Source organism: Varroa jacobsoni, unplaced genomic scaffold (genome assembly GCF_002532875.2).
Source record: "Varroa jacobsoni isolate VJ856 unplaced genomic scaffold, vjacob_1.0 scaffold_1308, whole genome shotgun sequence".
In the NCBI taxonomy this organism is placed as follows: Eukaryota; Metazoa; Arthropoda; class Arachnida; order Mesostigmata; family Varroidae; genus Varroa; species Varroa jacobsoni.
The window spans coordinates 137,800-154,631 of record NW_019214210.1 but is presented as its reverse complement, the minus strand read 5'-3'; the positions used below and the strand labels follow the sequence as shown (position 1 = coordinate 154,631).

The 16,832-nt window shown below is 39.7% G+C and overlaps 1 protein-coding gene across 1 annotated transcript; it reads left to right on the top strand.

Moving 5' to 3' along the window:
- Nucleotides 1–1,821: 1,821 nt before the first annotated feature.
- On the top strand, nucleotides 1,822–12,020 carry LOC111268681 (uncharacterized). The gene is made up of 4 exons (XM_022847829.2): nucleotides 1,822–2,156; nucleotides 8,527–8,629; nucleotides 11,306–11,475; nucleotides 11,680–12,020. The coding sequence occupies exons 1-4, from the start codon at nucleotides 2,094–2,096 to the stop codon at nucleotides 11,794–11,796; spliced, it is 453 nt and encodes a 150-aa protein (XP_022703564.1). The 5' UTR covers nucleotides 1,822–2,093; the 3' UTR covers nucleotides 11,797–12,020.
- Nucleotides 12,021–16,832: the final 4,812 nt, after the last annotated feature.

The following is a 16,832-nucleotide window of genomic DNA, read 5'->3' as shown; positions in this document are numbered from 1 at the left end:
TCAAGCTCCAGTTAATAAAAACACCTAATAATATTTCACTAATGCTTTGTCCCGGCCAACGCATCTGCTTTTTAGCAATTGCGCAACGATTTATTGATCACTGACGCGCCTCGTAAGAGACCATAACGATATTTCACCAGCATTCCAGCCATCATCTGCATTTTAATCTATAAAAAAAATATCGATAAATATATGCAGATTCGACAATCTATCCAACTTGTACGAAATTTAAATCTTTAAGGAAATAATCGAGTAAGCATCTTTGGCAAAGCAAAGATTATGGCTTAACTAGCTGGTAAATCGTATTTGTGAAGGATTTTCGGTGGGAATATATATCTATCTAAGTTCTTTAAGCTAGACTAGTTTTCATTCGTTACCCGGCTTGTACAGAACCTTGAAATTTGGGCATTTTTTTCATTTTGCCTTTCGCTGCATGTATGCTGTCCATCTCTTAAGCTCGACCTTTAACTTTTTGTAAATTGTAGATGGACGATACAAAGCTATTCAATTTGAGTACTTCCGAAAACTGTGGAAAACGTTATACTCCTGCCATGTCTACTCGGGCAAAATTCATATCTAGTAAAACAATTTTTATTCAATTGTACTGAAAGTTTACGATAATGAACAAGCGGCTTTATTACCTAGATAATCTGAACACTAGATTAAAACGGCCTTGGATTGCGTTCCGATCTCGGATGATTTGCGGCAAAAGTGCGGAACGTTTCTCTAATTTAAAGGCGGTGTCATGCCATGTTCAGGCTAAATGTACAACGCTGGTAATTACACGAATGAAAAGTGTTAAAATAGCATGTTCAATGACTCGACGCTAAGTTCCGTCGCAGAATTCGAACACATACGTCTGGCCTTCATTTGGAAAAATAAAAGTTTTTATTTTCTTACTGAGGATACAAATTGTCGGACCCGACTTTGGTACTTTATTGCAAACAGGTCATATAAAACTTAACTTATTTCTACAAGTATCTGTTAGGCGAAAAAAGTTTCGTTGTCAGTTTTAAGCCCTGGCTTCCCGTAGAGGTCATCTCATCTTCAAACTCCTCGACACGTTTAGCCTTTCAAAATCACTATCTTTAAAATAATGGCTGCTTTCGAACTTTGTGGAACAATCAGATATAGACGCACAGGATTGTCTTGTTTGCCGCCGCAGTTTCGTACACATGGCATGAAGCACGCTATACAATAACCTTACTTTGTTAACAATTTGAATGAAGCATTTTTTATTTGCTAAGAACAACAAAAAAAGTCAATGATCGCCAACGTGAAGTCTGAGCTCGCAACGTCCGACTCCGTCAGCGCACATGTAAATTCTAAACAAGGTCGTATAAACCAATTTATATCACTGCCATACGTTGTACACGTATGTAAGTGTTTTGCTTGAAATTATCCAAGTTTTAACATTTTTATGACAGATCTTTTTGCCGATCCGTGATGTACTTCTGAAGCCACTAAATCAACTGGGTTCTGAACGGCACTGACTTAAATCAATTCAGCCGAATGGAAACAAAAATAAATAGTCAAAAAGCGTGTTTTCGTCACTCGTCTCATGTGATAGCGCGCTGATTACTTTTGTGACTGTTGTTGCTGTTCATGATGACGATGGTGTCACTTATTTCATTCATTCACCCACCCACACATCGTTGAGTCCGCGACACAGCAACAGGATGATGCTAGGCATCTGTGATGTCCTTTCCACAAAATTATTCTTTCACTTACTGACGATATCCCTCGTCGATTTCCCCCCCCCCCCCCCCCTTTCTATCTGTTTTAGCGACGAAAGTAAGGATGGATAGTATAAGAAGGAACCGTTGTCGCAGGAGAGGCCCTAGATGCGCTGCAACAATATCAGCAGCAGCGACGGGACGGCCGAAAATAACCAGTCAGCTTTTTGGCTGGCACTAGATAGACACGTGTATGTGTGCGGGAAGTGTCGTACGTTTGGCTGGAAACGTGCCTGGTGAGTGAAATACGTGAACACAGGGTAACGTACAGCGGCTTTCGTGGGCAGCGACTGCAGAAAAGCCTTGAAAAAGACTTTGCGCATATTTGAAAAAAAACGATTTTGTCGTGCAAATACGATGGCAGTTCGACGTGGGAGGCTGTCGAGAGCGTTGATTGCCTCAGCTGTGATTGTGCACTGCGTAAGTAGTTTCTTTCGTTGTTTTCATAGGTTTTATTCGAGCTTAAACGCCCTATCTAAACGTGTCGGAAAGTCTTATATCTATTAGGAATACGCCGGACAAAGAAAAGCTTTCAGCGTGTTTGTGTGCATCCTTCTGGTACTTCAGGCGCGAGTCACACTTGAGCACAAGGACGCGTTAGCTTTTCAGTACGACGTCACCGTTTCGACATTGCTACTCGTTGTCTTTCTCAAATGAGGGAGAACCCTGTTACGGGAACTAACTGTCCTGCACACGTAGCGGCATATCGCTTACATGGTTCTTACGTACGAAACCGTCTGGACCTTGGGTAAAGGAAGCGTATTAGACCCTAGCGACTACCCCTGTACTATCTGCATCGTACCACGTTGAGCAGAGGAAAGCGCGTTACGTTCGAAGATGGAGATAGACATGTCTTCACGCAACCGCGTTTGCTGCACACGGTGATTCACTGTAATCAGTTGTATGCTTGTGTTCAACTGGTGCTGACATGGGTCGTTGGAATCGAGAAAATAATCGCACAAGTTTCGTATGCATAGACTCCATTGCTTCGAAAAATACTAGGCCGAATAAACACCGTATATCGACGATATACATTTGTACATATAGCAGCGGTTTTTGTTGCTTACAAGCATATTGGCGTGTACAGACTGTTTTTACGCCTTCATGACTGCCCGGTAGCGCTGGCCGATACAATTTCCGTTACGGCTACAACTACCGATTACTACATTGAAAATTATACACCCTACCCCGAACTAGTTATTCAACGCTGGCTTTTTAGGCGCAATTTTTCCATTTTTCGGAAAAGAGCCCCACATTCAATGTAATACATAGCGCACAGAATGTAGACGTACGTGAGTCGAATGAGAAAGATCATCTAGCGGACGGGTCGATCAACTTTGATTCTCAGATAAAGTTCATCAGTCTTGGACAGCTATCTAATTCATGATGTTTACAAACAGTACGCTAATGTTTAACTAGAAAGACGACAATTTGTATGGCAGTGATTTAGTTGCCACTCAGTCATACGCCGGAGGCCTGTTGCAAGTACTGCGCCGCCGTAAAGTTTCACTCAAGGTAGAAGTTAAACTTAAAATCGTTGTGGGCTAAATTGTTTAGCCCCCGACTGATTCGATTATTCTGAGCTTGTATCGGATTTATTTAAGGTAGGCTGAACATGAAGCTAAGGGCATTTTCAGAACGTTATGTACTGTCGGCCATCATTGAAACGAGCAATGCAGATGGGGTCAAAGGTCATGTTTTTATCTGAAGACACCGTTATCTATGTTGCAGTGCTGGCTTAGTGAAACATTATCTGCTTTGCAAGAGTAAACGGTGCTTGTGTTTCGATATATTGTTTGTCGGTTATGAGTGTGTGTGTGTGTGTTATTACAAGCGTTGAGGATTTTTAGGATAATTCCAGTAGACTGAAAAACATAGCCACATATATACTTCTTGCGTATAGTTGTTCTGTTTATTTGCAGGATATTATAGAGCCTATTTAGCCTATTTACGTTACCGGGAGTGAAGATACCACAGTTTAGAATTTCGGGTGTTTTTGAGGGGCACCTATTTTTCGTCTATGTGAGCTAGTTTTTCATGTTTATAACAATATATACCCTTGTTCTTGCTGTACGCTGTCGCTGAATTCTCCTGTTCTGAGTTCTCCTCTGGCAGGACTACAACCGCTACTAGCTTCTAATTGTAAGAAGTTTAATTCGACAACATATGTTGACTGAATATATGATGTTTTAATTGATAATGTCTGACGGATGCAGTAGTCCTTACTTTCACTAACTCGGCGAGTCGATTAAATGTATATTCTACCTAAGCCGTTAAATGTTATTTCAGATGGCTAGCTAAAACGAAATGCCTACACTATTAGATTCGAATTCAATCTATGCACAGCGACCTAAACCTTGCGTTCGATCCTATTGCTAGGATTCTTTATCCGTTATGAAGTGACGGGTCGCTTACACTTGCTGTCCGTGATTGTGAATCCATTCTTATCGTAGATTCACGGATGCGTTTCACTGATCCGTAGTCCGTTCAATATCTGATAAGTCACTGTTTATAAAAACGAGCATAATGCTCTCCTTGCAACAAGTCGCGTGGATAGGGGGTAAATAACGATTATCTACAGCGGCAGGTCTCATCGTCGTATAAGTCCTCACCGTTTGACAAAAGAGTTGAAGGCTTCAGAAGTTTTATTGAGTGCAGTTGTTCGGAAAATCCGCCTGCGTAATAGAACGAATATACGTCATTCCAAGGCCCTTAATCGTCGTCCTTGTCCCGTTTCCTATACGACAGAGATGAGCTCAGCAGATAAAAAAAAAAAAAAAAAAAAAAACAGTGAAAAATAGAACGGAGATCAAAACCAAGTTTCGGTTCACTGTCATCTACATGAATATAGATACATATAATCCTCAAAATGCAGTTTTCTTTCAGCTAGAGGCGCTCTCACAAAGCAATCTTTCCTACTCTATTGCCATCGGTTAGTGTTGACACCACAAATCAATAATTAAAATACACACATATATGTGGAAAGGCGTTCAAAGCACGTAGATGTATGTCATCGATCGGTGTAGAAGACGCGACTGTATCAGTGATCTTGTAAATAGTATATGGTAATCATAATTCTCGGTAACTGCTGCGATCAAGCCGTTTCGCACCTTAAGGTTCCCGCGTTATATCATCAACATCAAGCATTATATCGAAATGCTACACCTTTCAAACCGAAAAAGCTCTTCTTTCCCAAATAAGCATTTCCGTAACGCAACAAGTACTAATCGCTAAACGAGGTGAGGTAGGTGACCCATTTCTTGAAACTGCGTGTACGTACCCATGCTCACGGCCGTCATACAACACTATGTCAGAATTTTAAGTAGCGCTTCTATTCTGCACCCGGTCTGCGATCACGATCACATTACCACGGGCGATAACGCCCAGTCATACCATATATTATAAAATCATAACAACGTTACAACAGGCGCGAATATATCATGGCACAATACGCGAAAAATGAACCACAAACAATTTATTGCCGTATGGATTAATGCATTTTGCCGTGTGCCTATAGCAAACAGTTGGACCAGCTGGCGCAACGGCAAACTATTTTCAAGCTGGGCCATAAACAAGAAATACTCGTAGATTGCCAAAACGGGAAATGTTTAGTTAGAAAAAGAATCACTAATAATATTGTAGACAAATAAAGCGTTCCTTCACTATGTCGTAGACATTTAAAGCCAAAGAAAAACCGGAATCTCATAGTCACTTTATTAATACTCTGCTAATCTAATAGAGATAGTCTTTTTGGTCCTATTGCCGCAGCAGTGGTTAGTAGCGAAATATTTATCTAAGCTGTGGATTTCAGAAGCAATACATTCAATTGATCAAACCAATCAGTTGTACAATCCGAAGAACTGAAGCAGCAAATGGACGACATGACATTGGCCACGGCCCCTGATCGAGTGTAACGGTCTCGTATAAAATATAATTTAGATTTAGTACAGACACAGGTAGCTTGGGCTCTATGATAGGGCTACGGTCTGCCTGAAAGCCGCTGTCTCTCGTAGTGACTGTAGTAACTCTGTTGAGCACGTTGACACGCCATAGCCTGAGTAAGATGCCTTTGAAATAGTTTTTCTGCTGCTCGGCTGTCCTGCTTTGAGGGGGCGTAGGTGCACTCAATTCTGGGGTCGTCAACGGCAGACGAAAGTGTAGTTTAGGTAGGGATAGTTCGCCTCGCGATAGTTCGAGGGCAGCACGCGGGAGCTGGTAAAGGTTGAACGCACGACGCCGGGGTTGTGTAAGACCTTATAGCTCCGCTACCATGAATTTTTTGCTATCAGTGACAGAGTCGCGCCACATCGCTATCACAGAGGGTCGCTACGAATCGAACACGTCAGCTAACCGCAAACACGAAACGATATACGGTGACCGTATGATTGCAGGCATACCCAATAGCGTGGCCGAATGAACAAAAAGCGCAGGAAACGTTCGTAAAATTAGAATTCCTAAGCAATTATGGCTCGTACTGGCATGTAATACAAGCCGATTCTATCTACCTCATGGCGATTAAATCGCAGTAAACTAACAGCACTACTTTATACGTAGCAACCTATTATGCATTGCAATTGAATCACTATCGGACGAACCCTTTTACATGTATGTATATATACACACATATTATAGACTATTTATAAAGTTTGATAAAGAATAGCTGGCATTTTATGTTTTTTTATCAAAAAAAATATTTATTAATGTGTCAATATCAGTCCTGTTTTTCCAGAGTACTGCTCACCTGACACTACACACCTACACCAGAGGTTTTTCCAGTTTAGAAATCAGTTCATGAAGGCAATTTTTTGAATGAATTTTAGCTTTTGTAGCGATTCTGATTTTAGTTTCTTTACATTATCAAAGGGTCATTTTTTTTAATGTTTATTCAGCTTAGGAAATGGGAAGAAAGAAAAATGTCTTTCGGGTAATGAGGTTGGGACGTTTGTGTGGTGTCATTTTTCGCCAAAAACTCACGGTTAAGCAGTGTAACGGTTCCAGGTTTTTTATTGTGATACGTTTGTCAAAAATTGGTTCGTCACGAACTTGATTGTTTTTTTTTATTGCTACATGCAAATCCCGTAGGACCCTCTTTGACGTCCAACCTGGAAGTAAGATCTCGTGGTAAGCTACGCCATTGAAATCGAGCAAGCTAGCTAGTAAAGCCTTCATCTGATCAAACTTAGCGAAATTCTTTCGATCTTCATGTCCAACTAGGAAATTTCTATTGGGTTGGTTGTACGTTAGTTTCGATACCATACCCATACAGCCATAATTCATCATCAGTTACAACTTCCCGTTTGGCAGTTTTAGATCTTCATTGAGAACATTCAACAGCTTTTGAACGTTGTTCATTCGGCATTGGTTTTAATCGGAACATAATTTAAAAAATTTTGAAACTGCTTGTTTTTTTATCCAAAAAAAATAGTTTGGCATAAGCAAAATGATCGTCAGCAACCTTTCTCATAGTGACCGGTGATAATTTCTATCGCTTTTTGGCCAAGTTATTGGTTATTAATACGCTAGGTCGTCCCCGGCGCTTATGATTTTCAAGTTCTTTACGACTTCCATGAAAAGGATTGTAGTGTTTGTAAGCGCCTGTTGCATTAAAAAAGAATTCGCCTACATTTTGATCCATTCTTTGACCAAAATGTCATGTCAACACTTTGCTTCATTTCTGTTATAAATTAAAAGTCGCTAACGTCTTCGAATGTTAACAATTCAGTAAATCATATATATATATATGATTTACTGAATATATATATATATATATATATAGTGACTCTTCTTTGGAGAACAACAAACATTGCGGTAAAACGGCGTGAAAAAAGCAACTTAAAATCTTATCTAGTGGTGTATTTACCGGCTTAATTACCAATGAATACTGAAATATGTATTCAGTGTTTATTGTAAAAATATATTCTCGGCTGCAATTATTCGAATGGAACATTTTCCCTATTGTTTCCTAGAAATTTCTCGTTTTTTTCATATAAGCATACGCATGTCCGTGTCCCATCAGGAGATAGGCGTTGGTAACTTGGATGATAGACAACAAGAGAATCGCTCGGGTAGAGTCGGCCTTCGATGTCGCTTTCCAACGCCACTTTGTTGAGATTGAGCCACTGCAGGGAGAGATTTCTAGTTGAAGTTGAAAATGATGATATATTAATATTGGCTACTTGTTCAAGCACTCTTACGTTCAACGAGAGGCCGTCGTCTTGTGCTATCAATCAGCAAATTACATATATAATATATCGACAAAGGCGCTGATTTTTGTGCGTGAGCTTGTGTTTCCTGTCCAGGGGAATGGGAATATTTAAGATGATGGGAAAAGTCAAAAGGTGATTGATTATTGTAATTGAAAAAATAATTAATTTTTTTGACATTTAACAGACCGTAAGATCTAAGCTAAGAATTTACAGATGGAATACGATTAGAAGACAAAGAGCGTATATAGCTTTCTGTGACTTTATTACAAAAAAATATGCCTATACATATAGTATATATACACCTAAGTCATAAGTACTTTCATCGCTCTATAGTAGATATAATTTACAGATTTCTAGTTTCATATTTAGCGATGCATATCATGGCACAAAGTTCAACGCATTATATCGACTGTGCAGACACCTTCAGCTTGATACGTATTTCCCCTATATATATATATATATACTCCCTATATTTTACGAAAACTCCCTCTTGTCGGTGCCAACATGATTTGACGTCCAAAAATAAATTGATGTTTAGTACAGGTGCGCACAAAAATTATAATGAACCTGTTTTTTGCTTTTAGTTGCTGATAACGGATTCATCGCCAATCAATCGAGACGCTACGACGAGGGCATTGCCTAAGAAGACCGTGCCAAAGAACAATTTCAAAACAGATCGCAACAGTGGTTAGTACCATTCTTAAAAGATACTTGTAAATATTATTATCCTACTTACAATCAAACATATATATTTCATGCACTATATCATCTCGGCTTCGATAGATCGATTAAATTCTTGCATGGCTTGTGGCGTAAAGAAGATATAATTGATAGTACGTATCTGCCGCCTACCACTTGGACTTCGATGGCCGAGCCCTGTAAAACTCTGAGAAACTGGGATGTAAACTATAAGATAGAAGCTTTGTAGGTGTACGGAAACAACGAGGTCGCAAAATAAGACAAGGAACGTGCCTTTCGGGGGGTCGAAATCTCTTCCACACCATAAACTTCTGGGGCTACCCCAAATCAGTAGTTTATGGAAAATGCGTACAGCTGTAAAAGAAGTGGGAGCATGTTCTAGCTCAGCAGAACGAAACATCCATGATAAGAAAAGAGCAATGCGGACTCGAGAGTTAATGTTCTGAGTGCGGTATCCAGCGAAGGATACATTATGTCAGCATGTATTTCCTATAAAGGCGACCGTATGGTTAAGGAAGTTTATCTACAACCCCTTACGTTAGCCGCAGGACAATCGTGGACAGCTAACGTTTCTGAACAAAACCATACATATTTCGAAAAGATGATGGATAGGCTTGTAGCAACCAATGTGAACAAGGTTGGTTGCCTGAGCTTATCGCTACATAAATCAGACTCAAACCAGTTAGATTATTATATATCTAGTGTTGCTAAGCAGTCTTAGGAATAGTTCGTATGAAAAGTTCCGAGTATCGATGTCCTGCCGTGTATATCTCTTCGAATTGTGTCGTGTTTTAGCATCAAACTGACGCTCACTGGAATTATGGACTTCGTAAGTCGAAATCGATGGGTTAACGCACTGCGGCAAATTAGGCAGCTGATGAAGAAACACGAGTGGGTATAACAGATGGGGAAAGCACAATAGAAAAATCTCCGTGGCTACATCAAATCAAAGGTCGTTCTTGCTATTAAAGTTGGCACTAATAAGGAATATTTCTCATCACTGTAATTGAAAACGCTCTGTTTGGCAGAACTCAACGGCCGAGTTGATCAAAGCTTTTGGATTTATTGTCTGCAGATAGGTCCCAGTTATTTTTGGTTGGCATCAGAGTTCAGAACATGAAATGTTTAAGAACCATTCGAGCTATCGTACATTAAATTGGACCACCAGGATGCGCATCGAACAACCAGGATCTTCATAAGTGTATTTTTGCATCCTTCATTTGTGGAATTCCATCATGCACAGGTGCATAAAGGCCTGCGTCTGCTCCTTTAACAAGTACATAAGCAGTGGCAATTAAAGCGATGCACCCCCTCATACGAACAAATTAGTGGTGAGTAAGCTGGCTGAGGATGAAGCCATCGGTTGGTTATATATGGGATTTTATTGAGCGAACATAGCAACGTTGACTCACTCATCGTCCCAACCATATGAATCGAAAAGTTTTGAGACAGGTCCGTGAGCGGCTTAAACCTCAAACTGCTCGAGGTGATTGGCTGTTACATTGGAAACAAACCCATCAATTACTGTTGTCATCCGTTTTCATTCAGACTCACTTCATAAACAAACCGACATTTTGTTTATTTATAAATATATATATAGGCAGTTGCAAACGACTCCCGCTGATTTCAAACTTGAATGTCTTTTGAAGTACGGGCCGCCAGCCTACGAAACTCAGTCAGTAATTCCGCGAACTTGTCACTAACAATCGGTGGAGTTTACTCTAAAAAAAGTGAAGCGATGAAAAACACATTTCGATTTCATCCAGTCAATGCGCGGTGATCAAATTTTTGCTCCTGAAGGCCACAGCGCTGCAGAAATCCATTAAAGACCGATTAAGTTATTAGACAAGGAGGCCTCAAGCTACAGTATGTAAACGGTGCAGAGAAAAAAACGGAGACTGGAGAATTGAAGGCCAACGAAGAGGTGACCAGTTGAGACCAGAGGAGACCCACAAGACAAGAATGCATTGCCGCAGTCAAAGAAGCTCATACGAAGGCAGAGATTTATTGTTGTGTTAGCTAAAACTGGCATTTCGCGGCATGTAAGGTTTTACAGATTTATAGCCCAAGTACTGAAAATGCAGACTGTGTAAAAATGGAAACGCGTGTGGTGTATTTCTTTACAATTTGTGGAACCTTAATAAACGAAAAATCTCATGGGCACCATAAACAACGCATGCTAAATCAGTCGTGGAGGAACTCGGCGAGCAAATTGCGTAACCCTGGGATGAAATCGAATTTGGTAATAGTGTTGAGTGGATTAGGACGTAAGGTAATGGTAGGACCTATACTGGGTAATTGGGGTACACGCTATTGTGACGTACTTGCCGAAGATGGAACAATGAGTGCAGCTCTTTATTTCACGGACTGTCGGAGGGGCAATCGAAAGTACCCACTCTGATTATTTGGCGACGAAGACAGAGTACATCGTCATACATCTACTATTTCCACAATTGAGTAAAGGAATATCTAATGCTGATTTAACCTTGCATATTCTGTCGTTCTGAGCCCGTACGACCAGGGAATTTCTCATGGCCTAAAATGGCGTATATGAAAAGCCATATATAGAGAAATTATATTGAAAAGCGTCGACATAAATATGATATGACAAGCTCTTGATTTAAAAAATTGCTATTCTAGAAATTGTTATTTGCGTAATTCCAGTTGAATTACAGTGTGAACCGGAAGACTTTGTGGTAAAAGTGAACTTCACGCAACCATTCAGAGGGATTGTGCATGCGGGTCCTAAAAGTAATAAATGCCTCCTTAGAGGTGACGGTGGTCAGTACTATACATTACGGATACCACTCGACGGATGCGGTACCATTCATAACGTTAGTAATGAGTTTCGTTGCGTATATCTCATGCGTTTATATATATGCGTTGCGTATATATATATATATATCCTTTTGTGTACTAAAATCTCACAATGTTTCTGTAAATATTTATTTACATGGAATCACTTGCCAAGTATCAGTCTAACTGTCTGAGTTGCCGATATCTATGTACTGATTTTTGTAATTTCACGCATTTTACAGGAAGGCCGTTTCAGCAATACGTTAACGATCCGGTTCCACCCGTCACTCGAACTAGAAGGTGATGAATTAAAGACACTCGTCTGCAGGTTTAAGACCGAAGCAGTGCTTGTTAAATAGACTTCAAATTATCCGAAGCCTTAGTAAACGTCAACCCGAAGGGATTGTCAATATTTATATGACACGACAATAATAAAAGCTTCGAACGAAGTACTTTATACAATAATTGAGCCGAATTTTGGTTCTAGGTGTGTATTGTATCTCAACCACTATTTAAGCGCTCGTGAAGATAATAAAGTATTTATGATTAGAATATCCTTGTAATGTCACCGTCTACATTTTAACAGCGTTTTTTTTTTGTCGCGTACCGTATGTACTATCGCGTAATAAGGCAAATGGATCCGGTCTATTTGTTTATCGTAGACTAATATCTCCCGATTCAACTCGTTCACGAGCGAAGAGAGCGTTTTTATTACTACGCGGCGGTTTTCTAAATTTGACCTTTCCGGAAAACGCATTGAAATGCAGTTTGCGAACGCTTGCATAAACGTTATTGAGTTACGTCGTATTACTGTATTATAACAAAGCAGTTTATCTAGCGAAATTTCAATGAGACCGAATTACCGAAAAGTTCCCCGCATTTCTAGCTTCTCCAAAAGGCCTAGTAAACCCGAAAATGACTGACTACAAGTGGACGGGAGTTTACGTACGTTATTACGTCTCGTTCTACCGCATATATCCTAAGTACGCATGACAACCCAAAACAAATCAATGGGTCGAGTTTCACGACCGATAGTGTCGTTAAGGGTTGCTGCAGACGATTAGTTCCTGCAAGACGAAGAATGTCTATGTCAGGCTTTGAACGGAGACCACCACGTCCCCAGAAACTTAGCAGGCGAACACGTTACTTCTGCATTATTACGGAAAAGATTACTCATCGCCGAGAGACATTGGTTAGATAAAATAACTTGCTTAATTGAATCATTTAGCAGATATGACCCAACTGTGTCCCTAGATTTGAAAGTCGTTGCTTTAGCCATGAGGCCACGGCGTCGTACCCTATTATTTGAGCTCACCATTTTACCCTATTATTTGAAGTACCATTAGCAGAACAATATTATTGTAATGGAAAATAGATTTGTTGGTCTTTACATCGCCAAATGAATATATTTAGTCGAAAAAAAAATAGTCCTAGCCGCTTGTTTCTATCTTTATTTCTATTTCGCAGCAATGGATTACTACCGCTGTTAAACCGTACGCATTTTTCGCGAACTTGTTAAAAAAATATTAGGATTGCACATTAGAGAATTAACGAGCGTATCATTAATGCTGTAGCATAAATTAGGGTAGTTTTTTTTTAACTAACGCACGTTCGCATTTCATTCATACCGATTTGTCATGTACTTTCCACTATCTTCTTCCATTCCCTAATGAGGAATTAGTTTATTTTTTTCTCGTCAGAAATTTTCAGGTCAGGTGTTGATGATCTCCTCCATCTAGCTTGTTTTCTTTGCCGGTGATTAAAGAGGTAGTAGTCTATTGACGCGATCTCTGTAAAATATGGTGGCTTCCAAAAAAGTTCGAAACAAACTATGCGATATGTAGCCAGCTATTGTATAGGCGGCTTGGCTTTGTCCATCGGGTCCATTTAAACAGCCTCGTGAAATCAACACAATCGTGTTATGTACTGATCTTTGTTGACAGTTTTGCCTTTTCTCCAGGCTGCCCGTTGGGCAAGTCGTTCAGGGGCAATGAAAAGCCGTGCCTTTTGTCCGTTTTTCACCCAGGCACTTAACGTCTAATAAAATTTCATGGATTCAAGACGCTCAACGATGGTCTAATATTCGCAGCTTAATATCTCGGTGAATCAACGAGCTTGCCATACGAGGTGGATAAGAACCTCGAATGGACGATCAAAGTGCGCTATTTCTGCCAGACCCAAGACGCCATGCTTGAACATAGCAAACGTTTTTACGCCATTCTTTCAGTTATAGAGTCCTCGTTGTATAGCGCAGCTTTTTGATCCCAACAAAAGGCAAAATGCACCGACCAGAGACATCCATCTTGAGAACCGAAACCCGATGTAGAGTTGTGGTCATCGTACCATACGATACTACGGGCTCACGGAGAAAACAGAAAGCATGTTTTAACGACATACAGAGATAAATAGACTACGCAAAAGCTGAAACGAAAGGGGCATTAGAGAATCCGTTCATTTATATTAAAAATTAATATAGAAGACTGATCTGTTCTCCTTTTTGAACGTTAGGTCGTTTCGAATAAGATCAAACTACATCAGCTTAGCAAGATAAGTGTTTATTATATATACTTTGACGTTACCACGATGACTATAAAAATCATGGGCACCACTAAGGTTAATGAACCATGTCACACAATGCGGATTCACAGCTGTTAGGTTTATTAGAGTTGTTCAGCATCAAATAGCACAAGACGGCCTCCGTTAGAAGGTTCGTGGAAAGATTTGATTGAGTAATGACCATTGATTGGTCCACAGCTGAAATCGGCATACATATACTACAATTTATACTCAACAAAATTCAAATTATGGATGCAAAACGTACCTTGCCTTTCCGGATAGCATAACATATGTTAAACTCGTATTGAAGGTATAATAACAAGGCTTGGATTGGACAAGCTTACATTTATTTCTTAAGGCCATCACGCGATGCTTATTTCGTGTGTGAGAGAGTCAAATGGTTCCACCCCAAATAAAATATTCCGTCCTGTCACACAATGGAGTTTCAAAGTAAACTTTTCTGGACATATGCAAATAAGCCTAGATGTAGAAGAAATAACACAAATAAGGACAACGTCGAAGCGGACAAGATAAATTGAATACAAGAATATTTCTAGGTTCTCACACCTAATTCAGAGAACGATTCAGTGAACCGCTTTTTTAGTTGACACAAGGAACACGACATAGTAGATAAAAACCATTTGATTCACACAAATTGTATGGCATTCATGTAAACAAGTACGCATAAGTTCATCAATTTGTATAATGATACAAAATACATGATCGTTATTTTAATCAAAAAAACACGAGCTCAAATGTAAAAAAGAAAGCTACAACTGTTAAAGTATATCTTTAAGCTATTGTTCAGACCTTTACTTCTTATCTTGCATGGTAGAATCGTACTTGTCCTTCCTCCCAATTTATATGAGTTTCATTCGCGGGATACAAGTGACCCTTCACCTAATCTTTAGTTAAGGTGCAATCACCTTAACTAGCCTACTACCTAATTCTCGTAATTTAAGAGTTCTTAGAAATCGTTCAACTAACATTAAGAGATGAAATTCAAATGTTTATAACAATAGAATATTTAGGTTAATGATTTACTTGACTTAAAACAATGCCAAGAACAACACAGGGTTGAATTTGAACAAAAATGGTAAACCGTATCTTAGTTCATGCACTTCAGGTTAAGCATCCCGGAGATTGAGGCTTAGAAACACGCACCCATCTTCGAATATTACATGTACTAGATTCTTCGAGACAAGCAGGTTGCTGCCTCTTCACTCTGAAGAAGCCAGTTGTGACTAAAATTGTTGGACGTATAGAAAAGCTTATTGGATACTTGCAAGTACGAAAAGGAAATGCGTTTCCGCAAAGATTACAGCGAAAGCTCACCAAGAATCAACAGCCATTAAACAGGAATACAAGATTGCCTATGGAATTGTCGAGAAAAGGAATCGCCTGTTGTTATTTTAGGTATACCTTATCGAAATATACAGTCGGGAAATAACCAACAGATGTACCGTAGCGCATTTCCAAACATGTTTAGACATACGAAATAGTCTACTCTGCTAATTATTATCGCTTGCTTGCTAAAAACAACATACACATTACGTTGGTCCAGAATAGGGAGACCAGGTCTCACCGAAATCTTACTAGAAAATGCTTAGGGTAAACTCCCAGGAAATATTCCACTTCTAGCTATAAGAAGAGGTACCTTAAGTACGCATGTAAAAGAAGGAACGCCCAAGAAATACTGCCCTTTCTACAGTAGCATCGGGTCATCTGCTAACAAAATCGCGATGTGGGCATTAACTCATCTATAATGCGTCTATATACATTGAATCATACGTGTGAATGTAGATGTATCTATCTCTTTGCATCCATAGACGTAACTGCAACTGGGATAGGTTTCCCTTAGCTCGGGCGCCAACTCGAAACCGTTATGCCGAATGCTCTATTGATCAGAGAGCAACGATCTCTGAAAAAACGCTAAGCATTTCCCGTCTACTGCGGTTCCGTTGAAAATTATATCTTCAAAAAGTTCGTAACCTAATTTCAGCACGGAAAAGCATCACTTCTGCACACGGAAAGACTTCGTGTAGAGCAGGAAATTCCACTGTGTGTATCGCCTGGCGTAGCGCGCTACACCGCTCGACGTAGTGGCAATCAACAGAAGCTAATTAACGTCGAAAGATACCTCTAGAGCCTCAACCAGTTGGATTTTACCTTTTCATTAGGGTGAATATTACATGCCGGAAGGGTGACCAACATGCAACAGAAGTCACGCTTCCGACGCTTGGCTATTTAGCCAATAACCTGACAATATTTGAAGATTTCATGAAGATTTTATTCGCAGTTGGTCAGTGGATCAGAAAACACCTGCTCAATTCTGGACCACACGGAATCTTTACGGGGGGAAAAAGCTCTCTTCGACGTAATCCTATGTAAACTCTACGACCAAGGAATGAAGAAAAAATTCCATCAAACTTAGGCTGTATCGTAGGATACGATGCGTAGCCAATGGGAAAGGTGCGGTGAAGGGGTATCAACGGAAGATTACGCTTCTATTGTATAATGTATGTAATTGTATGTGAGGAACTATCGAGTAACAATGGTGTCTAAGGGAGTTTTTTGAATAGGTTATTAATAATATGCAGCAATATCTCATTTTCTTGCTTCAATTTTGCCAAACGTAGGTACTTCCATCATATGGGCTGCGGCATCAACGAACAATAAAAGATGGTGTACTAATTTACCAGTGTAAAATATCTTCACAATCTGTGTGCCAAAATATATATTGTCATTTTCTATTACAATTTTGCGATGAAATTTTGTCGAACGGCCGGGCGTTATTATTAAAGACGTTCAGTAAACCGACATGACCATTGATGCTTTT

Coding starts and splice junctions, on each gene's coding strand:
- LOC111268681 (XM_022847829.2), top strand. CDS start 2,094: ATGGCAGTTCGACGTGGGAGGCTGTCGAGAGCGTTGATTGCCTCAGCT. Junction 2,157..8,526: donor CAGCTGTGATTGTGCACTGC/GTAAGTAGTTTC, acceptor TTTTGCTTTTAG/TTGCTGATAACGGATTCATC. Junction 11,476..11,679: donor GATGCGGTACCATTCATAAC/GTTAGTAATGAG, acceptor CGCATTTTACAG/GAAGGCCGTTTCAGCAATAC.